Raw genomic sequence first — 19352 nt, 5'->3', positions numbered from 1 at the left:
ATAAAGAAATTAGTTAGTTTAAAATTATATGTAAATATTATATAAATAAGTAATAATAGAATTTAATAAATAACTTATAACTTACAATCTATTAAATAAAGAAATTAGTTAGTTTAAATTATATGTAAACATTATATAAATAAAGTAATATAGAATTAAATAAATAACTTATAACTTACAATCTATTAAATAAATTATTTAGTTTAAAATATATGTAAATATTATATAAATAAGCAATAGTAGAATCAAATAAATAACTTATAACTTACAATCTATTAAATAAAGAAATTAGTTAGTTTAAAATTATATGTAAATATTATATAAATAAGTAATAATAGAATTAAATAAATAACTTATAACTTACAATCTATTAAATAAAGAATTTTGTTCATTTAAATTATAAGTAAATATTGTTTAAATAAATTAAATAAAAAACTTATAATTTACAATCTATTAAATAAATAAATTAGTTAGTTTAAATTATATGTAAATATTATATAAATAAGTAATAATAGATTAAATAAATAACTTACTCCCTGTATTATTTAATAATTTATTGAATAAAGAAATTAGTTAGTTTAAATTATATGTAAGTATTCAGTATTGTATACGAATCAGTAATCATAGAATAAAATGAATAATTTACTCTCTATATTATTTAATAAGTTTTTAAATAAAGAAATCAGTTAGTTTAAAATATACGTAAATATTATAATAATAGAATTAATAAATGACTTATAACTTACGATCTATTAAATAAAGCAATTTGTTATTTTAAATTATAGTTAAATATTATATAAATAAGTAATAAAATAATTAAATAAATAACTTATAACTTACAATCTATTAAATAAATAAATTATTTAGTTTAAATTATATGTAAATATTATATAAATAAGTAATAAAATAATTAAATAAATAACTTATAACTTACAATCTATTAAATAAATAAATTATTTAGTTTAATTATATGTATATATTATATAAATATTAAATAAGTAATAATAGATTAAATAAATAACTTACTCCCTGTATTATTCAATAATTTTTAAAATAAAGAAATTAGTTAGTTTAAATTATATGTAAATATTATATATATAAGAATAAGTAATAATAGAATTAAATGGATAACTTACTCTCTATATTATTTAATAAGTTTTTAAACAAAGAAATCAGTTAGATTAAAATATATGTAAATATTATATATAAATAAGTAATAATAGAATAAACTTACTCTCTATATTATTTGATAATTTATTAAATAAATAAATTAGTTAGTTTAAATCATATGTAAATATTATGTAAATAAGTGTAAATAATAATTAAATAACTTACTCTCTATATTATTCAATAATTTTTAAAATAAAGAAATTAGTTAGTTTTAAATTTTGTGTAAATATAATATAGGTAAGTAATGACAGAATTAATAATTTATAACTTACGATCTATTAAATAAAAAAATTAGTTAGTTTAAATTATATAAATATTATATAAATAAGTAATAATAGAATTAAATAAATAATTTATAACTTACAATCTATTAAATAAAGAAATTAGTAAGTCTATATTATATGTAAATATTATATAAATAAGTAATAATAGAATTAAATAAATAACTTACTCTCTACATTATTATTTAAAATTATATATGATATAAAATATAATAAGTGATAATAGAATTAAATAAATAACTTATACTTACGATCTATTAAATAAATATTAAGTAAAGAAATTAGTTAGTTTAAATTATATTTAAATATTATATAAGCAAGTAATAATAGAATTAAATAAATAACTCATAACTTACAATCTATTAAATAAAGAAATTTGTTAATTTGTACTATATGTAAATATTATATAAATAAGTAATAATAGAATTAAATAAATAACTTATAACTTACAATCTATTAAATAAAGAAATTAGTTAGTTTAAAATTATATGTAAATATTATATAAATAAGTAATAATAGAATTAAATAAATAACTTATAACTTACAATCTATTAAATAAAGAAATTAGTTAGTTTAAAATTATATGTAAATATTATATAAATAAGTAATAATAGAATTAAATAAATAACTTATAACTTACAATCTATTAAATAAAGAATTTTGTTCATTTAAATTATAAGTAAATATTGTTTAAATAAATTAAATAAAAAACTTATAACTTACAATCTATTAAATAAATAAATTAGTTAGTTTAAATTATATGTAAATATTATATAAATAAGTAATAATAGATTAAATAAATAACTTACTCCCTGTATTATTTAATAATTTTTTGAATAAAGAAATTAGTTAGTTTAAATTATATGTAAGTATTGTATACGAATCAGTAATCATAGAATAAAATGAATAATTTACTCTCTATATTATTTAATAAGTTTTTAAATAAAGAAATCAGTTAGTTTAAAATATACGTAAATATTATAATAATAGAATTAATAAATGACTTATAACTTACAATCTATTAAATAAAGCAATTTGTTATTTTAAATTATAGTTAAATATTATATAAATAAGTAATAAAATAATTAAATAAATAACTTATAACTTACAATCTATTAAATAAATAAATTATTTAGTTTAAATTATATGTAAATATTATATAAATAAGTAATAAAATAATTAAATAAATAACTTATAACTTACAATCTATTAAATAAATAAATTATTTAGTTTAATTATATGTATATATTATATAAATATTAAATAAGTAATAATAGATTAAATAAATAACTTACTCCCTGTATTATTCAATAATTTTTAAAATAAAGAAATTAGTTAGTTTAAATTATATGTAAATATTATATATATAAGAATAAGTAATAATAGAATTAAATGGATAACTTACTCTCTATATTATTTAATAAGTTTTTAAACAAAGAAATCAGTTAGATTAAAATATATGTAAATATTATATATAAATAAGTAATAATAGAATAAACTTACTCTCTATATTATTTGATAATTTATTAAATAAATAAATTAGTTAGTTTAAATCATATGTAAATATTATGTAAATAAGTGTAAATAATAATTAAATAACTTACTCTCTATATTATTCAATAATTTTTAAAATAAAGAAATTAGTTAGTTTTAAATTTTGTGTAAATATAATATAGGTAGTGGGATACCACACTATAATATAATTATATTATAGTGTGGTATCCCACTTGGGCTAGGTTATAGTACCACGCTATAATCTAAATACTATACTATAATCTGAATACCACGTTATATTCTAGATACCACACTATAATCCAAATACCACATTATAATCTAAATACTACACTAAAATCTAAATATCACACTATAACCTAAATATCATGTTATAATCTAATTACTACGACCTAATTACCACGCTTTAATCTGAATACATAATCTGGCTACCACACTATAATCTACCCTTTTATTTTGATGCTATCTCTATTCACATTCTAGCTATATTTTTATACCTTTCTTGATATCTGTATTTTTTCTCTTATGTATGATTTTATTACCACGTTATAATCTAAATATCCCCCACACTTTAACCTAAGTACCTCTCTTTTCTTCCTGTTTCTACTCTATTTGTAATTTAAGTTATATATTGTTGATACTGACCTTTCACGTCTGATTGAATGTCAAATTCTATATTGAAGTACTTACCCTTTGTGCCTATTTGGTTACCTGTTAAAATGCCAAATTGTGGTAAAAAAAATATAGTGTCGGGTGGCGCAGTAGATCTATGATTAATTTTGGCTGACACTATGCCATAATTTCAGCCGATCTTTTGGGCATATGATTTGAGGATCCAGCCTGGCGCCATGCTAGTGACCTGATAGTATCCTGGAACTATCGTGAAACTGTTATGGAACTGGCAGGGAACTATCAAAAAGCTAGTATAGTCCTATTAATTCACCAGTTCTTTATGCTGGTTTGGATGCCAAATTATTATGCCCAAAGTTCTAACCAAAATTATGGAATAATGCTGGCCGAATTTATACTGCGCCTTACTGCGCCAGTCATGTGATACTGTTCCGGCGACAGAACACCCTCACATAGTTACGGGCTAGTGACGGGAATGTTCTGGGAATGTTTCCGGTACCCAATATATATGCATTTGTGTCACATATTTTTTGTATTCATATATTTCCGAAATCTTTCTAGCCCCAGTCTGGTGGTCCATTGGTTAGTAGAGAATTGGAGGTGTAATCTGTATTATCTTGGTCTGACCCATTTGTTTACCAGCCATTTCGCATCCCAACTATTACCTATTTGTTGCCAGTATATGTATGCCAATTTCGTGTCCATCGTTAGAGGTGCATTATGTATTATCATGACCAGCCCATTTATACCATACCCGAGTACATGTCTAGAAAGATGAAGGCTTCTCCCAATATTTTATATAATGATTACGGAGTTACCTTCACTTGTTGATACATATCAGTTGCCTATTTGTTGCCGGTACATGTATGCCAATTTCGATTGCCGGTATAGGCGGTATATATTGATTCTGACCAGGCCCAAAATTGTATAGCCGGTTTGCGTTAATGAGGGCCTCACATATCAGAGTACATACCATCGAGATGAAGCCTTCTTCCAATTTTTTATATAATATTTCCGAAGAAGGCTTCACTTTTTCAGATACATCCGGTTGCCTTTCTTTCACGCCTTGCCATCTAAGTTTGCTATCACTTCTTTTTTGCAACTATCGAAAAAAATTAATTAAACATTTCCAAAAGTTATAGAGATAGTATAACTTTTCGAACTAGCATCATGCATACACCAACTATTTCCAACCAAACTGATTGCTCCGGAACCGCCTCAGCCCTCCGCTACGACGGCGCCGGCCCTTTAGCCAGTGTTCTATCACGTAATGATATTGTAGCAGAATTCGATAATGGGATGACCACTATACTCCAGCAACGCTTATCTGATAAGCAACCCATACACTTTATGCCTACTGCTGTAAGTGATGAGGCCGAATACATTAATGGAGTATCCACCTACATTTTGCGTATTAGTGGTTGCTTGATTAATGGGCAAAAGGCTATCGTGAACGTTATGGGCATTAAGCTGTTGTAGTACCTGAAAAGACACCACTATCTATGTTTAAGACCAAATTAGTAAAGATATTATCTAATATTCTCGGAAGTACATCGAAGTTCGGAATCGAAACTATTAGCGCTTTCCCACTTCAAGGATACCATACAGAGAAAAGGTTATATATCCGTGTAAGGTCATGGAACCATTGAGATCGGAATAAAGCGCTAAAGGCAGTTCGTGGGGTTGGCATTAGCACTGCTTCTGATGATCTAACCCCTACGTACTATTATCGTAAAGTAGCCCGTGAAGAAAGATTACCTCTTTCGAGATGGGCAGTGTTAACCGATTCGGTACGTTGAATAGATTAACTATGATTTGCAGTCAGGGAGATTAAGTACGTTTAACTATGACTGAAATCCAATCAAACAAGACACGCTTAAAATAGGGAGTTCGTTTATAGTGTAAAAGGTTATACTTTATTATAGAACTTTATAATTACAAGAATAAGAACTAATAGGAACTAAGGTTAACTAATTCGAACTGAAGGAACTTCCCTTATAACAAAGGAAAATACCAACGTTATTTATATAAAAGTTACTACATATAAAGATATAATAAATATAATAGATATAATAAATATAAGAAATATAACTAATATAATAAATATAACTAATAAATTAAATATAATAAATAAAATAATTATATCGATTATATTAAATATAATTAATATAATAAATATAATAGAAATAATAGGCTAAGTAGGCTGCGACTAGGTCGGCTTGGCACAGTTGGGCACAGTAGATCCTAATTTTCCACATGATCTTCTGGCGCAGTAAGTTGTAACTCTACACGTGACTAGGGGTAACAGGTTCCTCCTCTTAATTTGCAGCTCCTGCGAAAATCAATAAATTATTTCTAAGTTTCCTTATCTGAGGTCTGGTAATTTTCCTAATAACCTGGACGTCTAGTTTCTTCGTCCTTAAGATTTGTTCCGGAAAAAACTCAAAAATATCAAAAGTCTTTTCTACAATTGTTGCATAATGTAATGACATTTTATGCTTGTATTTCAATCGTTCGCTAGGAGTTGGTAGTTGGTCTAGGAGTTGTCCTAAATAGAAAGAGTTAATCATCGCCAATTGTGTGTCTTTTAGTCGTATTGACTTCGTTACACTTCTTAGAGTTGCAGAAAATTTAACTTGGAAATCTTCTTCTTCCATGTAGGGCGGCGGTGGAAAATTAATTTCTTCTGAAGTAGTTTGTTGAATATCTTCTAATATTTCTGAAAAATCCATTTTTCTTCAAGCGGTTTAAACTCTTTTGTCAACTTATCCACATCTATATATATGTTTTAAATTTCTGTAGATCGTTTTGCTGATTAGATTTTTGTTTATTTCTGATGAGATTTTTGTATTACTCATCATGTTTCACCACATCTATCAGTTATTTTTAGCGCTTAAATTATTTAACCGCGTTTTTCTATTTTAAGATTATTTTTCCTTGTTCTAAAAATATCTTCACATTTTTCTCTAGAACTTTCCAGAAATATTTTCAAAAGTGATTTTTGCGCGTCTTACGCGTCCACATTTTCATAATTTTTCGCGTCATAATTTTTCGTGATATTTTTATTGTGCCTGATCTTAACGTGTTTTCGCGTCGTGCCTATTTCTTATATAAGGTCTAAATTTTTCTTCTTTCTCTTTTTCTTATCTTCTTGTAAAATCTTTATATTATCCCAAAATTTTTCCAAAATTTTCTTTGTCTACCTATCTATCTATCTACCAATCTATCTATCATGACCTGTCGTCGATCTAATACCTCACGTCAGAAATCTCGAGCAAGATTTCAAAGACTTAAAGAAGCACGTAAAATGAAAGTTCGTCAACTTGAAGGTGGGTATTGTACGCAAGGTTCTTAAGATGTCTCTTGAACGGTATGATTGCCTGTAGACAGGGTTTCGACCTTATATCCAGTTCTTAAAAGGTTGATTTTGCGCAGCTTGTAGACGGGGTACTTGTACTTCTAGGATATTTAAGTCTTGAAAGGCCTCTACCTGTAGAACTTTTTTGTACTATCGACCTTATTCACTTAGTTTTTAACTAACTTGGAGTGACCATAAATCTCCATTTTTATTTCTAATAGAGGACCTTACGAAAGTTAAGGAAGAAAAAGAAGATTTTCAAGAGAAATTTGAAAACTTGCTGGAAATGGGGACCCATAAGAATCTCGAGACAGAATTCCAAAATAAAATCTGGGCTGGGGAGCAGCGAAAATTATGGGAGGCCCAAAAATTAATTATCGACCAGCAGCGAACAATAGAAGGTCTGGAAGAAGGCGTTTGTCAATTAATTTCACATAATATAGGCTTGCAGAGTAGTAGAGGTCGTGCTGAAGCAGCATTTGAAGAAGCAAAACAAATGCTTTTTGAAGAATGTAATATAATTTTGTCAAACGGTTCTACTTCTAATCCTAGTTATGAAGAAGTTGATTAAATAAAAAAAATTTCTTCTTTCTGATTTTCCCTATAATTTTCTAATAATTTTTGTAATAAATTTTTCATTAAGTTTTTCACAATAAAATTTCTAAAATTTTTCATCTTTTTAATAAATTTTTCTGGGGCATTGAGTCGCAAATTCATTTTGATCGTCTGTAACACTTGTAAATAAAATTAACTATTTGCCACGAGTTGTAGATCTTAATCGTGACTAATTATACTACAATTATTGGTTCCCAATTTTGTCGATCGTGATACAATTTTAATAAACTTCCATTTACAGGAGTTCGTAAGACTTTTCCATCTATAGTTCGTAATTTGTACGCTCCTTTTTCTCCAACTTGATGAATATAGTATGGTCCTTTCCATTTTGGATTTAGTTTTCCAGTCCATTGCTTTTCTTTTGCTGCGTCATAATATAAGACTTTATCTCCAATAGAAAATTTTATTTGATGACGTAATTTTCTATCATGTCGTTCCTTTTGTTTTTGTTGAGATATTTCAATATTTGTCTTAGCTATTTCGATTTCTTGAGGTAGTTGGTCAACTAAATTTTCTATGTGATTTATTAAAGTTGGATTTCCATTATTTTCTAATGAATCAGTTGGTAGTTTAGCATCTCGTCCATATAATAAAAAGAAAGGTGCGATTTTTGTAGTCGAATGTTTTGTAGTACGATAAGCAAATAAAATTGGTGCAATATAATTATCCCAATTATCAATATGATCTGTTGATAATTTTGCTAAAGATTCTGATAAAGTACGATTAAATCTTTCTACAAGTCCATTTGTTTGAGGGTGGTATGGTGTTGAAAATAAATGTTTTATCTGAAATTTTTCCATTAATTTTTCAATTATTTGATTTCTAAAATGAGTTCCTTGGTCTGATAATATTTTTGCTGGACATCCATGTCGACAAATTATTTCTTCATAAATAAAAAGTGCAGCTTGTTCTGCAGTAGCTTCTTTTACAGCTCGTGCTTCTGGCCATTTTGTTAAATAATCCATTGCTGTAATTATATATTTGTTTCCATTTGTAGTTATAGGTAAAGGTCCTACAAAATCTATTCCTATTTGATGAAAAGGACTTTCTACTGGAATAGGATGTAAAGGTAACTTTGTCTTTTGTTTTCCTCTTCGTTGACAAGAGTCACATGACATGACATAAGCTCTGATGTCATTGTACATTTGTGGCCAATAATATCTTGATTGAATTTTGTCAAACATTGTGTCAACTGAAAAATGCGCAGCAGTAGGATCGTTGTGGAACATAAAAAGAACTGGTTCCAATTCATGTCTTCTAATTACTCGTAGTAAATTATTTTGTCTCTTTTTATCCTTTTTATAAATGAAATTATTTTTGATAATAAAATATACTGATTGTTTTTGAATTTGTTGTTGTTGGTTATTTAATGTAAAAGGTAATTGATTATATTTTAAATAATTATATATGTTATTGTAATGTTCAATATCCATTTTTGAAAATTTAGGCTGTCTCGTCACGATGCGGACACTTTCGCTTTCACCCTTTGATACTTTGTCAATTATAATATGTAAAAGAGGTGGACTTTTAGTCCAAATTGGCAATGAAAGGTTCCAAAGATACTTTGTAAACTGGTAAATCATTCCTTAATCGTTCGATATATTTAAGATAATTGATATTATTTTCAAGTTGTACTGCTTGAGGTTCTTTCCACCATTGATTATTAATAAGGAATTTGGGATTCATATCTGGCCTAATTTTTCCTAAAGTGAATCCAATGATACAGTCATGTATAGTAGTTTCATAAAATAAATTCTTCTTGCACATCGTACAATATGTATGCACGTGATGATTTTCTGTATCACATTCCATGGTACAACGACTTCCACCATGATTGATTGGTTGACCGGCGATTACTTGTTTAATTTTTATATTTTCCAAATACATATTTTCTAGAGCTTGACGGTTCATACCACACATGGTCCAGGCGATATGTTCTTCAATATTAATCTGATTTTCTTCTGAATAATCAGAGAATGCATCTCCATAAATTTGTCTTTCCCACGAATTATTATATTCTTCTGTATCAATCGAATAGTTATCTTCATTACACTGACAAATAATTTCGTTACAACAACTATATGGTGATGGTGAACGGGCTGGAGGAGGTTGACAAACTTTACAAATACAATCTTCTGGATGAGGTCCATTGGGGTTGTCAAAATCATATCGAATTCCTGAAACAATATTAATAGGAGAGTTATTTTCAGATCGTTCTTCAATGTAGCTTTGCATATCATATATTAGATTATCACAACGATTTAACAAATCAATAGCTCTTTGAGCAGGTCTATCAGTATAATCATCTTCTGAATCTGCATCGTACTCTTCATGTACTGGAGTAGAACTTTCATTTACATTAGTTTGTCCTTCTTTTTCAATAGAAATCATGAAACAACTAAGAGTTTGGCTATCTTCTTCAAACATTCTAGATAATGCATCTGCATTTGCGTTTGCTTTTCCCGCTCGATGCTTAATATTAAAGTCATACTGTTGAAGGTCCATGACCCATCTCGCACGGCGACCTTTTGGGATTTTGGATGTCTTTAACCATTTTAGAGCAGAATGGTCAGTAACAATTGTGAAAGGTTTTAATCCTAAGTAGTGTTGGAAATGTTTGATAGCCCACACTATCGCAAGACATTCCTGGTCAGTTATAGGGTAATTACACTCAGCCTTATTCAAAGATCTGCTGGCATAAGCGACTACATGTTCTTTTCCATCCTCTCTCATTTGTGATAACACAGCACCAAGTCCAGTACCAGATGCGTCTGTATGAATAATGAAGGGTTGTTCAAAGTCAGGGTATGTTAAGATTGGAGATTTAATTAATCTTTCCTTCAAATAATCAAATGCAGTTTGTTGTTTCTCAGTCCAATGAAAAGGAGTTTCCTTCTTTAAAAGTAATAACATTGGTTTGGCTATTTTTGAGAAATCTTTGATGAACTTTCGATAGTAAGAGAATAAGCCTAATGCTGAGCGAAGTTGTGTTAGATTTGTTGGAACCGGAAAGGTTCTAATTTTTTCAATTTTTTCTGGATCAGGTCGGATACCTTCTCGTCCTACTACATGTCCTAGGAAATGAATATTTCCGAGGCAGAAATAACATTTCTTAAGTTTAATCTTCAAATTTGCTCGTCTAAGAGTCTCAAATACTTGTCTAAGATGGTCCAAGTGTTGCTCCAAGGTTCCTTTTGAGTAGATGATTACATCATCTAAATATACTGCTACAAATTTCCCTAGATACTCCTGGAGTATTCTATTCATTAATCGTTGAAAAGTTCCAGGCGCATAAGCTAAACCAAAGGGCATTACTAGAAATTCATATAATCCAAAGGGAGTAATGAAGGCAGTTTTCTCCACATCTGCTGGATCCATAGCTACTTGCCAATAACCACTGGCTAAATCTAATGTGGTAAACCATGTTGCATTACTAAAAGATTCAAGCATATCATCAATTCGAGGCAATGGGTAAGCATCTGCTTTGGTGACAGCATTCAATTTTCGATAGTCTATGCATAAACGTTTTTCTCCTCCTTTTTTATCAACAATTACCACAGGTGAAGCCCAAGGGCTAGCTGATTTTCTTATAAGTCCTTGACTTTCCATTCTTGTGATTTCTCCTTGTAAAAATTCTCTATATTTAGGATTACATCGATAGGGTGGTTGAGAGATAGGAGTAGCATCTTTTGTAATAATTTTGTGCTTAATTACATTTGTTTTTCCAATTTCTGTTTGGCTTTTAGCACAAATATCTGCATAGTCACTCAAGAGTTGTTGAAATTGGCTTTGTTGATGGTAGTCTAACGGTCCTAAATGTAAGTCTGGATTGACTTTTTCTTCACTATATACTTCTGCTTGAGCTAAATAAATGGCAGGATTTGATTCTTCCAATTCTTCATCTTCATTATTTTGGTGGGCAGGAGATACTTCATTTTCCCATGGGTTAAATTCAAGGGATTCTTCTGTTGAATAACCAGAAAAATCAGACATATAGATTTGGGCTTCTTCTAACTCTTCAGACTCATATTCCTCTTCGTCATCATACTCAAATGATTGCTTCATTTTAATAGGTTTTGGAAGAGTAAAAATCACAGGGACTGTTGTGGATCGTCCATTGTATCTGATGGTTAGTGTTTTCTTGTCCCAGTCAAGGGCAGCATTTACCTTTCTCATCCAGTTGTTTCCTAGAATGAAAACACTGTCGCTTGATTCTATGATTTGAACATTGGTTTTAATAATTAAATTTCTGACTTTTAGGGGTAAATTTTGGATTTCTCCCAATGATCTAACTCTAGTTCCATTGGCAGTTTTAATTACATATTCTGAGGGTCCATCGATAGTTAAATTCAAAGTTTTCATCATGGCAGTTGTCATAATACTAACTGCAGCTCCACTATCAATTACTGCAATAACTGGTTGTTGATTGATATGAAATTCACATTTAGCAGCGGTAGTAGGAGTTTCTTCTTCTGAGTTGGAGTCTCCATAGTAACTTTCTCCAATATAATTGTTATTGTCAACCTTTTCACGTTTTCTCCTCATACTTTGAATTAATCCTTTCCTGTAAACAGGAAGTTGAGCTGTAGCTTGACCAATAGATAGACCACAAGGTAGGTCACTAATATATTTAGCTATGTCAAATTCATTGACATTTTCAATAGGTGCAGGGACCATTTTGGTTCTTACTTTTCTTTTTGTTGAAGGTTCTGCTGTAGCATCCATATCCATAGGTGTAGAAGGAGTTACTGGAGGAATAGGTTGGGTACGTAATTGGTCTTCCTTTCGAGATTCTGAAAATCTTGTTCTTTTTCCTCTAGGAGAAGATATCTCATATGGAACAGATCTAGAACGAGTTGTAACATATGCTTCATATTCGTCTTCTTCTTCCCATTCTTCCTCATATTCATCCTCATATTCATCATAGTAAATTTCTGCTTCATCATCTGCATAATTAATAGGTGTAACTGGTGCTCTTTGACGAGGGCGATTATTATTATTATTATTACCATTAATATTTCCATTATTGGTATTTCTTCCCATTTGGCAGTTTCTGGAAATATGTCCTATATTTCCACATCTAAAACAAGTAATATTTGGATTGAAGGAATTCTGAGTAGGAGCTTGGCCATTTTGACGATTTTGATAGTTATTATTATTAGGCCTCGGTCTGGTATTTCGAGGAGTGCTTTGTTGAACCATTAGAACTGATGAAAGATTTGCATAATTAAGAGCGAGTTGTTGCATTTGTTTTGTTAATGCTTCCATTTCATCTACTTGTGGAGTTGGTTTAACAGTAGTAGTAGTAGCAGTTGGAATAGGTTCTGTAGTACTATTAGTTACTGGTGCTGTAGTTAGAAGAGTAGTATTTACACCTAATTCTACTAACTTAGCTCGGGTAATAGTTGCTTCCAAAGTATCAGTATTTCCAATTACTACCTGTCCAACTAAGAAGGACTTGAGACCATTAATATAGTAGTTAATTTGGTATCTTGCGGCTAAAGCTTCCCCTTGGGTAGCTTTATTTAACAGCTTCTTAAAACGTCGGGAGTAATTTTCTACTGATTCATTGTCTCCTTGTTTAATATTTTGCAGTTCTCTGGTCCACTGATTCCTTCGAGCAGCAGTTGCAAAGTAGTTTAAAAATTGGGTATCAAAGTTATTTGCATTGTTATCTACATGCCATTGGTTGATATTTCCTCTATTCTCTTCATACCAATCTCGGGCAGCTTCCTTAAGAAATCCAGCGGCTAAAGCAATTTTTCGATTATCTGGCCATCCATTAGCTGCAAAGGCAGCTTCAAAGAGTCGACACCATTCATATGGATCCTCATCATCACGTCCATAGAAAAAGGGAACATCAACAACTTTAGATGTTGTACGATTTTGGTTGGCAGTTGTAAGAGCATTAATGGCATTAAGATTATTTTGTAATGCAGTAGTAATGGCATTTGTATTGTTATTCAAAGTATTTTCCAAAAGGTTTCCAACATTTCTGGGATTAGCATTATCTATTGGGTCAGCTCCCCAAACTAACTTCATAAGATCTTTCATCTGACCTTCATTCATGTTGGCGTTATTATTTACTGGCGTATTATGAAAAATTCGGTATGCGTTGGTTACTTGAGTATCAGTTGGTAAACTCTTGAATCCGTTTGTTAATTCAAATAATTTATGTAAATAAAAGGATAATTCTAATAAAGGAGTATTTATTTGTCGAAACTTTATACTTTGTAGGATCTTAGTAGTTATTCCGACAAGTGTATTGAGTTGTGTAGTTATGAAGAATTCAGTTTTTAATACTTTAAAAGCGGCTACTGTTGCTCCAGTATATTGTTTTGCTGTATACTGAATAGAAATCCAGAGCCAAAATTTCTCAAATCCGTCAGGGATATTGTCAGCTGGAATAGAATCTGTTGGGTAACACTGAATACAGTAAACTTCTTTTTGGTTGATCGCTCTTCCTCTACGATGTTTTCTTTGATGTGATTTTAATTCTGCTTTAGATAAATTGTAAAAGGGCATTCAATTTCAAAATTCAAATTGTTGCAAGTACGTCTGCTAATATCTCAAGTACGTTTGAGAAAAGAAATTACGTCTGCAAGTTCGTCTGCAAGTATTCTCAAGTTCGTCTGAGAAAAGAAATTACGTCTGCAAGTACGTCTGCAAGTATTCTCAAGTTCGTCTGAGAAAAGAAATCAATTGTTAATTCACAGTATAGCCTTTTACCTGGCAGGAATCACCACTTGTTAACCGATTCGGTACGTTGAATAGATTAACTATGATTTGCAGTCAGGGAGATTAAGTACGTTTAACTATGACTGAAATCCAATCAAACAAGACACGCTTAAAATAGGGAGTTCGTTTATAGTGTAAAAGGTTATACTTTATTATAGAACTTTATAATTACAAGAATAAGAACTAATAGGAACTAAGGTTAACTAATTCGAACTGAAGGAACTTCCCTTATAACAAAGGAAAATACCAACGTTATTTATATAAAAGTTACTACATATAAAGATATAATAAATATAATAGATATAATAAATATAAGAAATATAACTAATATAATAAATATAACTAATAAATTAAATATAATAAATAAAATAATTATATCGATTATATTAAATATAATTAATATAATAAATATAATAGAAATAATAGGCTAAGTAGGCTGCGACTAGGTCGGCTTGGCACAGTTGGGCACAGTAGATCCTAATTTTCCACATGATCTTCTGGCGCAGTAAGTTGTAACTCTACACGTGACTAGGGGTAACAGCAGTATTAAGTAATTATCTCCACAAATACATTCAAGGGGGTACTTATCTCTTCCAAGTTTCTGTGAATAATTACAATCCAACAAGTGAGGACGATTATAATAATCCATTATTTTCTTCGGCCCTTTCACGGGATCGCACCCTTGTTCTTACGTGGGACATAGAAACATATAGTTCGCTTGGGCTAGGCAACTTTCCCACTCCACAGAGTGATGAATCCAACGTATTTATGATTTGCATGTCAGTCCATTGGAAAGATGACCCCAATCCATTAAAACAAATATGTCTTGTTGATGTTGAGACGGCACCAAACCTGCGCTGGATCACAATTATATGTGGGAATCAAGTAAATCTGTTAAAAGCCTTCGCATTATGTTGGGAACTACTAGCCCCGGACATACAAATAGGTTTTAACGATTCTCAATACGACTGGAAATTTATTGTGGAGAAAGCTAAGAAATTAGGAATTCTTGAATGGATGTTTAATCGTATGTCAATCAAACCATCAAGTCTCGAAAAAATCGAAAAATGGCAATACCAATATAATAGTATAAAGGTTAATGATAGGAATTTCTATTCGAAGCATCTTAAAATCCCTGGGTGTGTAGCTATTGATGCCCGACCATGTTTTATGAAATTCTATCCTAAGGCCGAAAAGAGCAGTTTAGCATATTACCTAAAGGAGTGTGAGCTCGATAACAAGCTGGATATGCCTTTCCATCGTATGTTTAAGTATTATGGAAGGGCATTAAAAGAAACCAATGCTACAACGGCCGAGCAGATGCGCGAAGTAGCCGAATATTGTATTATTGATGCTATTAGCTGTCAGCGGTTAATGGTAAAGCGTAATGCAATTAACGAGTATAGGGAGATGGCATCCGTAGCCTTCATATCATTATACGATTCACATTATTTTGCAATAGGAATGAAAGTGCGTAATCTTTTAAGTGCCAGTGCGTGGCAAGAAAGGATTTTAACTAGCACCATTCCATGTGAACAAACGGAAACAGGGAAGTACCCTGGAGCCTATGTTTTCCCACCGGTAAAGGGTCTCGAAAATAGACGACCTGTAACCGGCTTAGACTTTGCATCATTGTATCCAAGCCTTATCATGACATACAATCTCTCACCTGATAAAATCATTTTATCCCGAGCGGATGCCGAATCTCTAAAGGAGAGCGGTAAAAAGCTTCATGAAATTAATTTCAAATTCAATGGTCACGACATTCTCGCATGGTCTATAGAGCATGAAAACCAAGCCGAAATGAAAGGCCTTTATCCAAAAGTATTAGAGGAGTTGCTTATTAGACGAAATTCAGTAAAAAGCTGTCTTGCTCCATTAAATGATAAAAAAGAAGAATTAGAAAAGGAGATTAGTTTGGCGGAAGCAAGGGGCGAGGACGTTACAGATGCTTTAAAATCTGAATACTCTTCAGTTTCCTTTAATGTCGCCTGTCTAGACGCAGGACAACTCGCTTTAAAAGTGTATATGAATACGTTTTACGGTGAAGCCGGGAATAGTGGATCCCCTTTCTTCTTGCGAGCATTAGCAGGCGGGGTGACATCAGCTGGTCAGCGGAATATCAAGCTTATTGCCGACCTTGTCAGAAGTAAAGGGTTCGGTGTAAAATATGGGGACACTGATTCATTATACCTTGTTTGTCCAGAAGGGTATTTCCGGGAGTGTGATGAGAAATACATTTCAGAAAAGATATCGAAGGAAGAGTACTGGGAGGAGATGGTGAGAATATCTATGGAAGCAATGAGTGAACTCCGAGGCGAAGTTAATGACTTTCTCAGGGAAGATAACGGATCCCCTTATTTCAAAATGGCATATGAGAAGTCTTATTTCCGGTAGTATTTACTGGAAAGAAAAAATACTACGGCATCCCACATAGAAGTAAGCCCAACTTTAATAATAAGCTTTTTATTCGAGGGGTTGAGATTGTAAAGCGGGGACAGTCTAAACACTTTCGTGAGGTGGGTAAGAAGGTCATGGATGAATCTATGAGGCTGGATAATACACGCACCTTGCGTCAGATTGTGAAGGACGTGCTCAAAGAGACCATAAATGATATTTCGCAGATACATCTTAATGGAGTGATTAAAACTGCTGTGTGGAAGCCCGATAAAAATAACAAGAGTGTCCAGCGTTTCATTTCACGAATGCAGGATAGACATACCCGTGAAGAAGCGGATGCCAAACGGTGCATAAAAAAGGGCCTAACACCCGAGCCTTATCTTTATGAAATCCCAGAACCAGGTGAACGCTTTGAGTATATTGTAGTTGAGAATGGTTCGTCAGATAAGATCGGAGATAAAATGGAGTATCCAGAGGTAGTGAGGCGATTAGGTAAAAAGATCGATATCAGCTATTATCTGAAAACTGTTGTTGGCCTCTGTGCGCGATTTATAAACTATGATGATATACACCAGCCATCATCTGAAATTGTGCTGGAGGCCTTAAAAAAGTTAAAAGATGGCAATAAAGCGGGTGGTAATAAAGCAGATGACGGTGGGGTGGATGAAGACGACCTGGACGAAGATGAAATGGATGAAGACGAAATAGACGAAGATGAGGTATCAAAAATAAGAGATGCCTTAGCGCAAAAATTAGCTGAAAAGTGGGTTAGGGGGTATATCAAAAGCCTACATGATGGTCCGAAAAAAGATAAAACTATCATATCTCATTTATGGGAAGGAGCACGCATTTACGCGAAAAAATTATTTGATACTACTTATGCCGACAAGGGAGAATGCCTGACTAACAGTGCTTATTGCCAACCTTTCATCAATGCGCTGAATAAGCAAGAAGAATCCATCCGCCTAAAACTTTCATCATTGCTTAAAGAAATTTCCGAGGTTGATATAGAGTATAGAGAAAGTATGTATAAATTAGTTACTAAGAAGCGAGCAATGTCCTTAGAACAATATTTAACATCATATTATTTGGATGAGTGTAAGCTACTAGCAGATTTCCGAAACATATGGTACAAAGTGGTTGGCCTAGAAATCACACACTACCGAACATTGTCGAAATTACAGGATAGCAAAAAAGATGATTCATCCGAATCAGATATAGACGAGATTATCGAATTATATGGATAAGTACTCTTAGCGGGATGTGGCAATTTCAGCTAAGAAACTTAGGCGTTAAGGCGCTTCGCATAATATTATTTACATATTTTTTCTCGTGCAATAATACTGGCTAACTTCAATTTCTATCTTCGAACTTCTGGCCTCCGATCATACAGCCCAGCGTTGGAAATACCCGGAGACGATAAAAATAGTTCTGGTTAGGAGAATACTCGGTATTACTTTTTTTCCTTGAATTCTACCATTTCCTGACCACGAACCATATAACTACAATCAGTAGTAAAACAAGTATGGCATATGGCATTAAGGAACTTTTAACGACTGGTGCGGTTTTAGAGGGACCCGCTAGAGGCATTTCTTGGGACAATGATACTGCTTCTGCGCCACCTACAGAAATTGTCGGGCCAAGATTGGGAAGAGTCTCTTCAGAACCAAGTTGAGATAAATTGTTTATAGGCGGGGGTGGACGATCTACTTCATTATTTTTCTTTAACGCTAACTGCTCCCTAAGGGACCTATTTGCCTCTATTAAATTTGACCGCGTTAAAAATAAAGAATCTATCATCTGATTGTATATGTTTTTTGAGGACTCTATTCCCTTTTCCATACATTCTATTTCGTATTTTTTTGAGGATAAATCACCCCTCACTTGCTCCAATTCAAGCCTAAGAGAATCGATCTCTTTAGGATCAGATGAGTTTATTTGGGCCGGCTCATCTATTAGCCCTCCTACTACATTTGAATCGTGGAGCACCTGATCTAGCTCCAAGTCATCCAACTTACCTTCCAATTCACGTACTTTAGTTTCAAGAGAAAGAATCTGGACCTTATCAGCGGACGAAGCTTTCTGGGTCAAAGTTGCTTCTCTCTTTAGTGTTTTAATATTAGATTTGAGCGATTTGATTTCGGCAGTATATTTGGCTTCAAGCTCATGTTGACTCTCGAGATGAGACTTTCGTTCAGAAATAAGTTGGGATCTAACTTTAGTAGTAGATGCAATTAACTGGCTAGCTTTATTTTCAAACTCCTTTTCTCGCTCATTGTACTTATTTACCAGCTTTTCGCTGAGATCATTAATCTCAGAGTTAAATTCGGTAATGGATCTTAATTTTTTTTCGAGCTCTTGCTCATATGCACTACCCAGCCGATGACCAGGTTTTTTATAAGAACCACCCTCTCTATCTTTTATATCATTCAATGTATGCACATTGGACATAATATTAGCATGGTTATATATTAGAAAAAAAAATGTACGAATTTATTTCCGAGATAATAAACTTATCCTATACAATCAGAATAATACAATTTTTCTAAATATCCTATTTATCTCGTATATCCCGTATATTCTATATGTCCGGAATATTATCTTCCTATATATCCTGTATATCCTATATATTCAGAATAATACATTCT

General features: G+C 31.5%; 1 protein-coding gene across 1 annotated transcript; it reads right to left on the bottom strand.

The window, feature by feature from the left end:
• Nucleotides 1–18177: 18177 nt before the first annotated feature.
• OCT59_015192 (uncharacterized protein) lies at nucleotides 18178–19155 on the bottom strand (the record flags this gene model as incomplete). The annotated part of the gene is made up of 1 exon (XM_025324405.2): nucleotides 18178–19155. The coding sequence occupies one exon, from the start codon at nucleotides 19153–19155 to the stop codon at nucleotides 18178–18180; it is 978 nt and encodes a 325-aa protein (XP_025186227.1).
• Nucleotides 19156–19352: the final 197 nt, after the last annotated feature.

Source organism: Rhizophagus irregularis, chromosome 23 (assembly GCF_026210795.1).
Source record: "Rhizophagus irregularis chromosome 23, complete sequence".
Taxonomy (NCBI): Eukaryota; Fungi; Glomeromycota; class Glomeromycetes; order Glomerales; family Glomeraceae; genus Rhizophagus; species Rhizophagus irregularis.
This window is presented reverse-complemented; position numbering and strand designations above follow the sequence as displayed.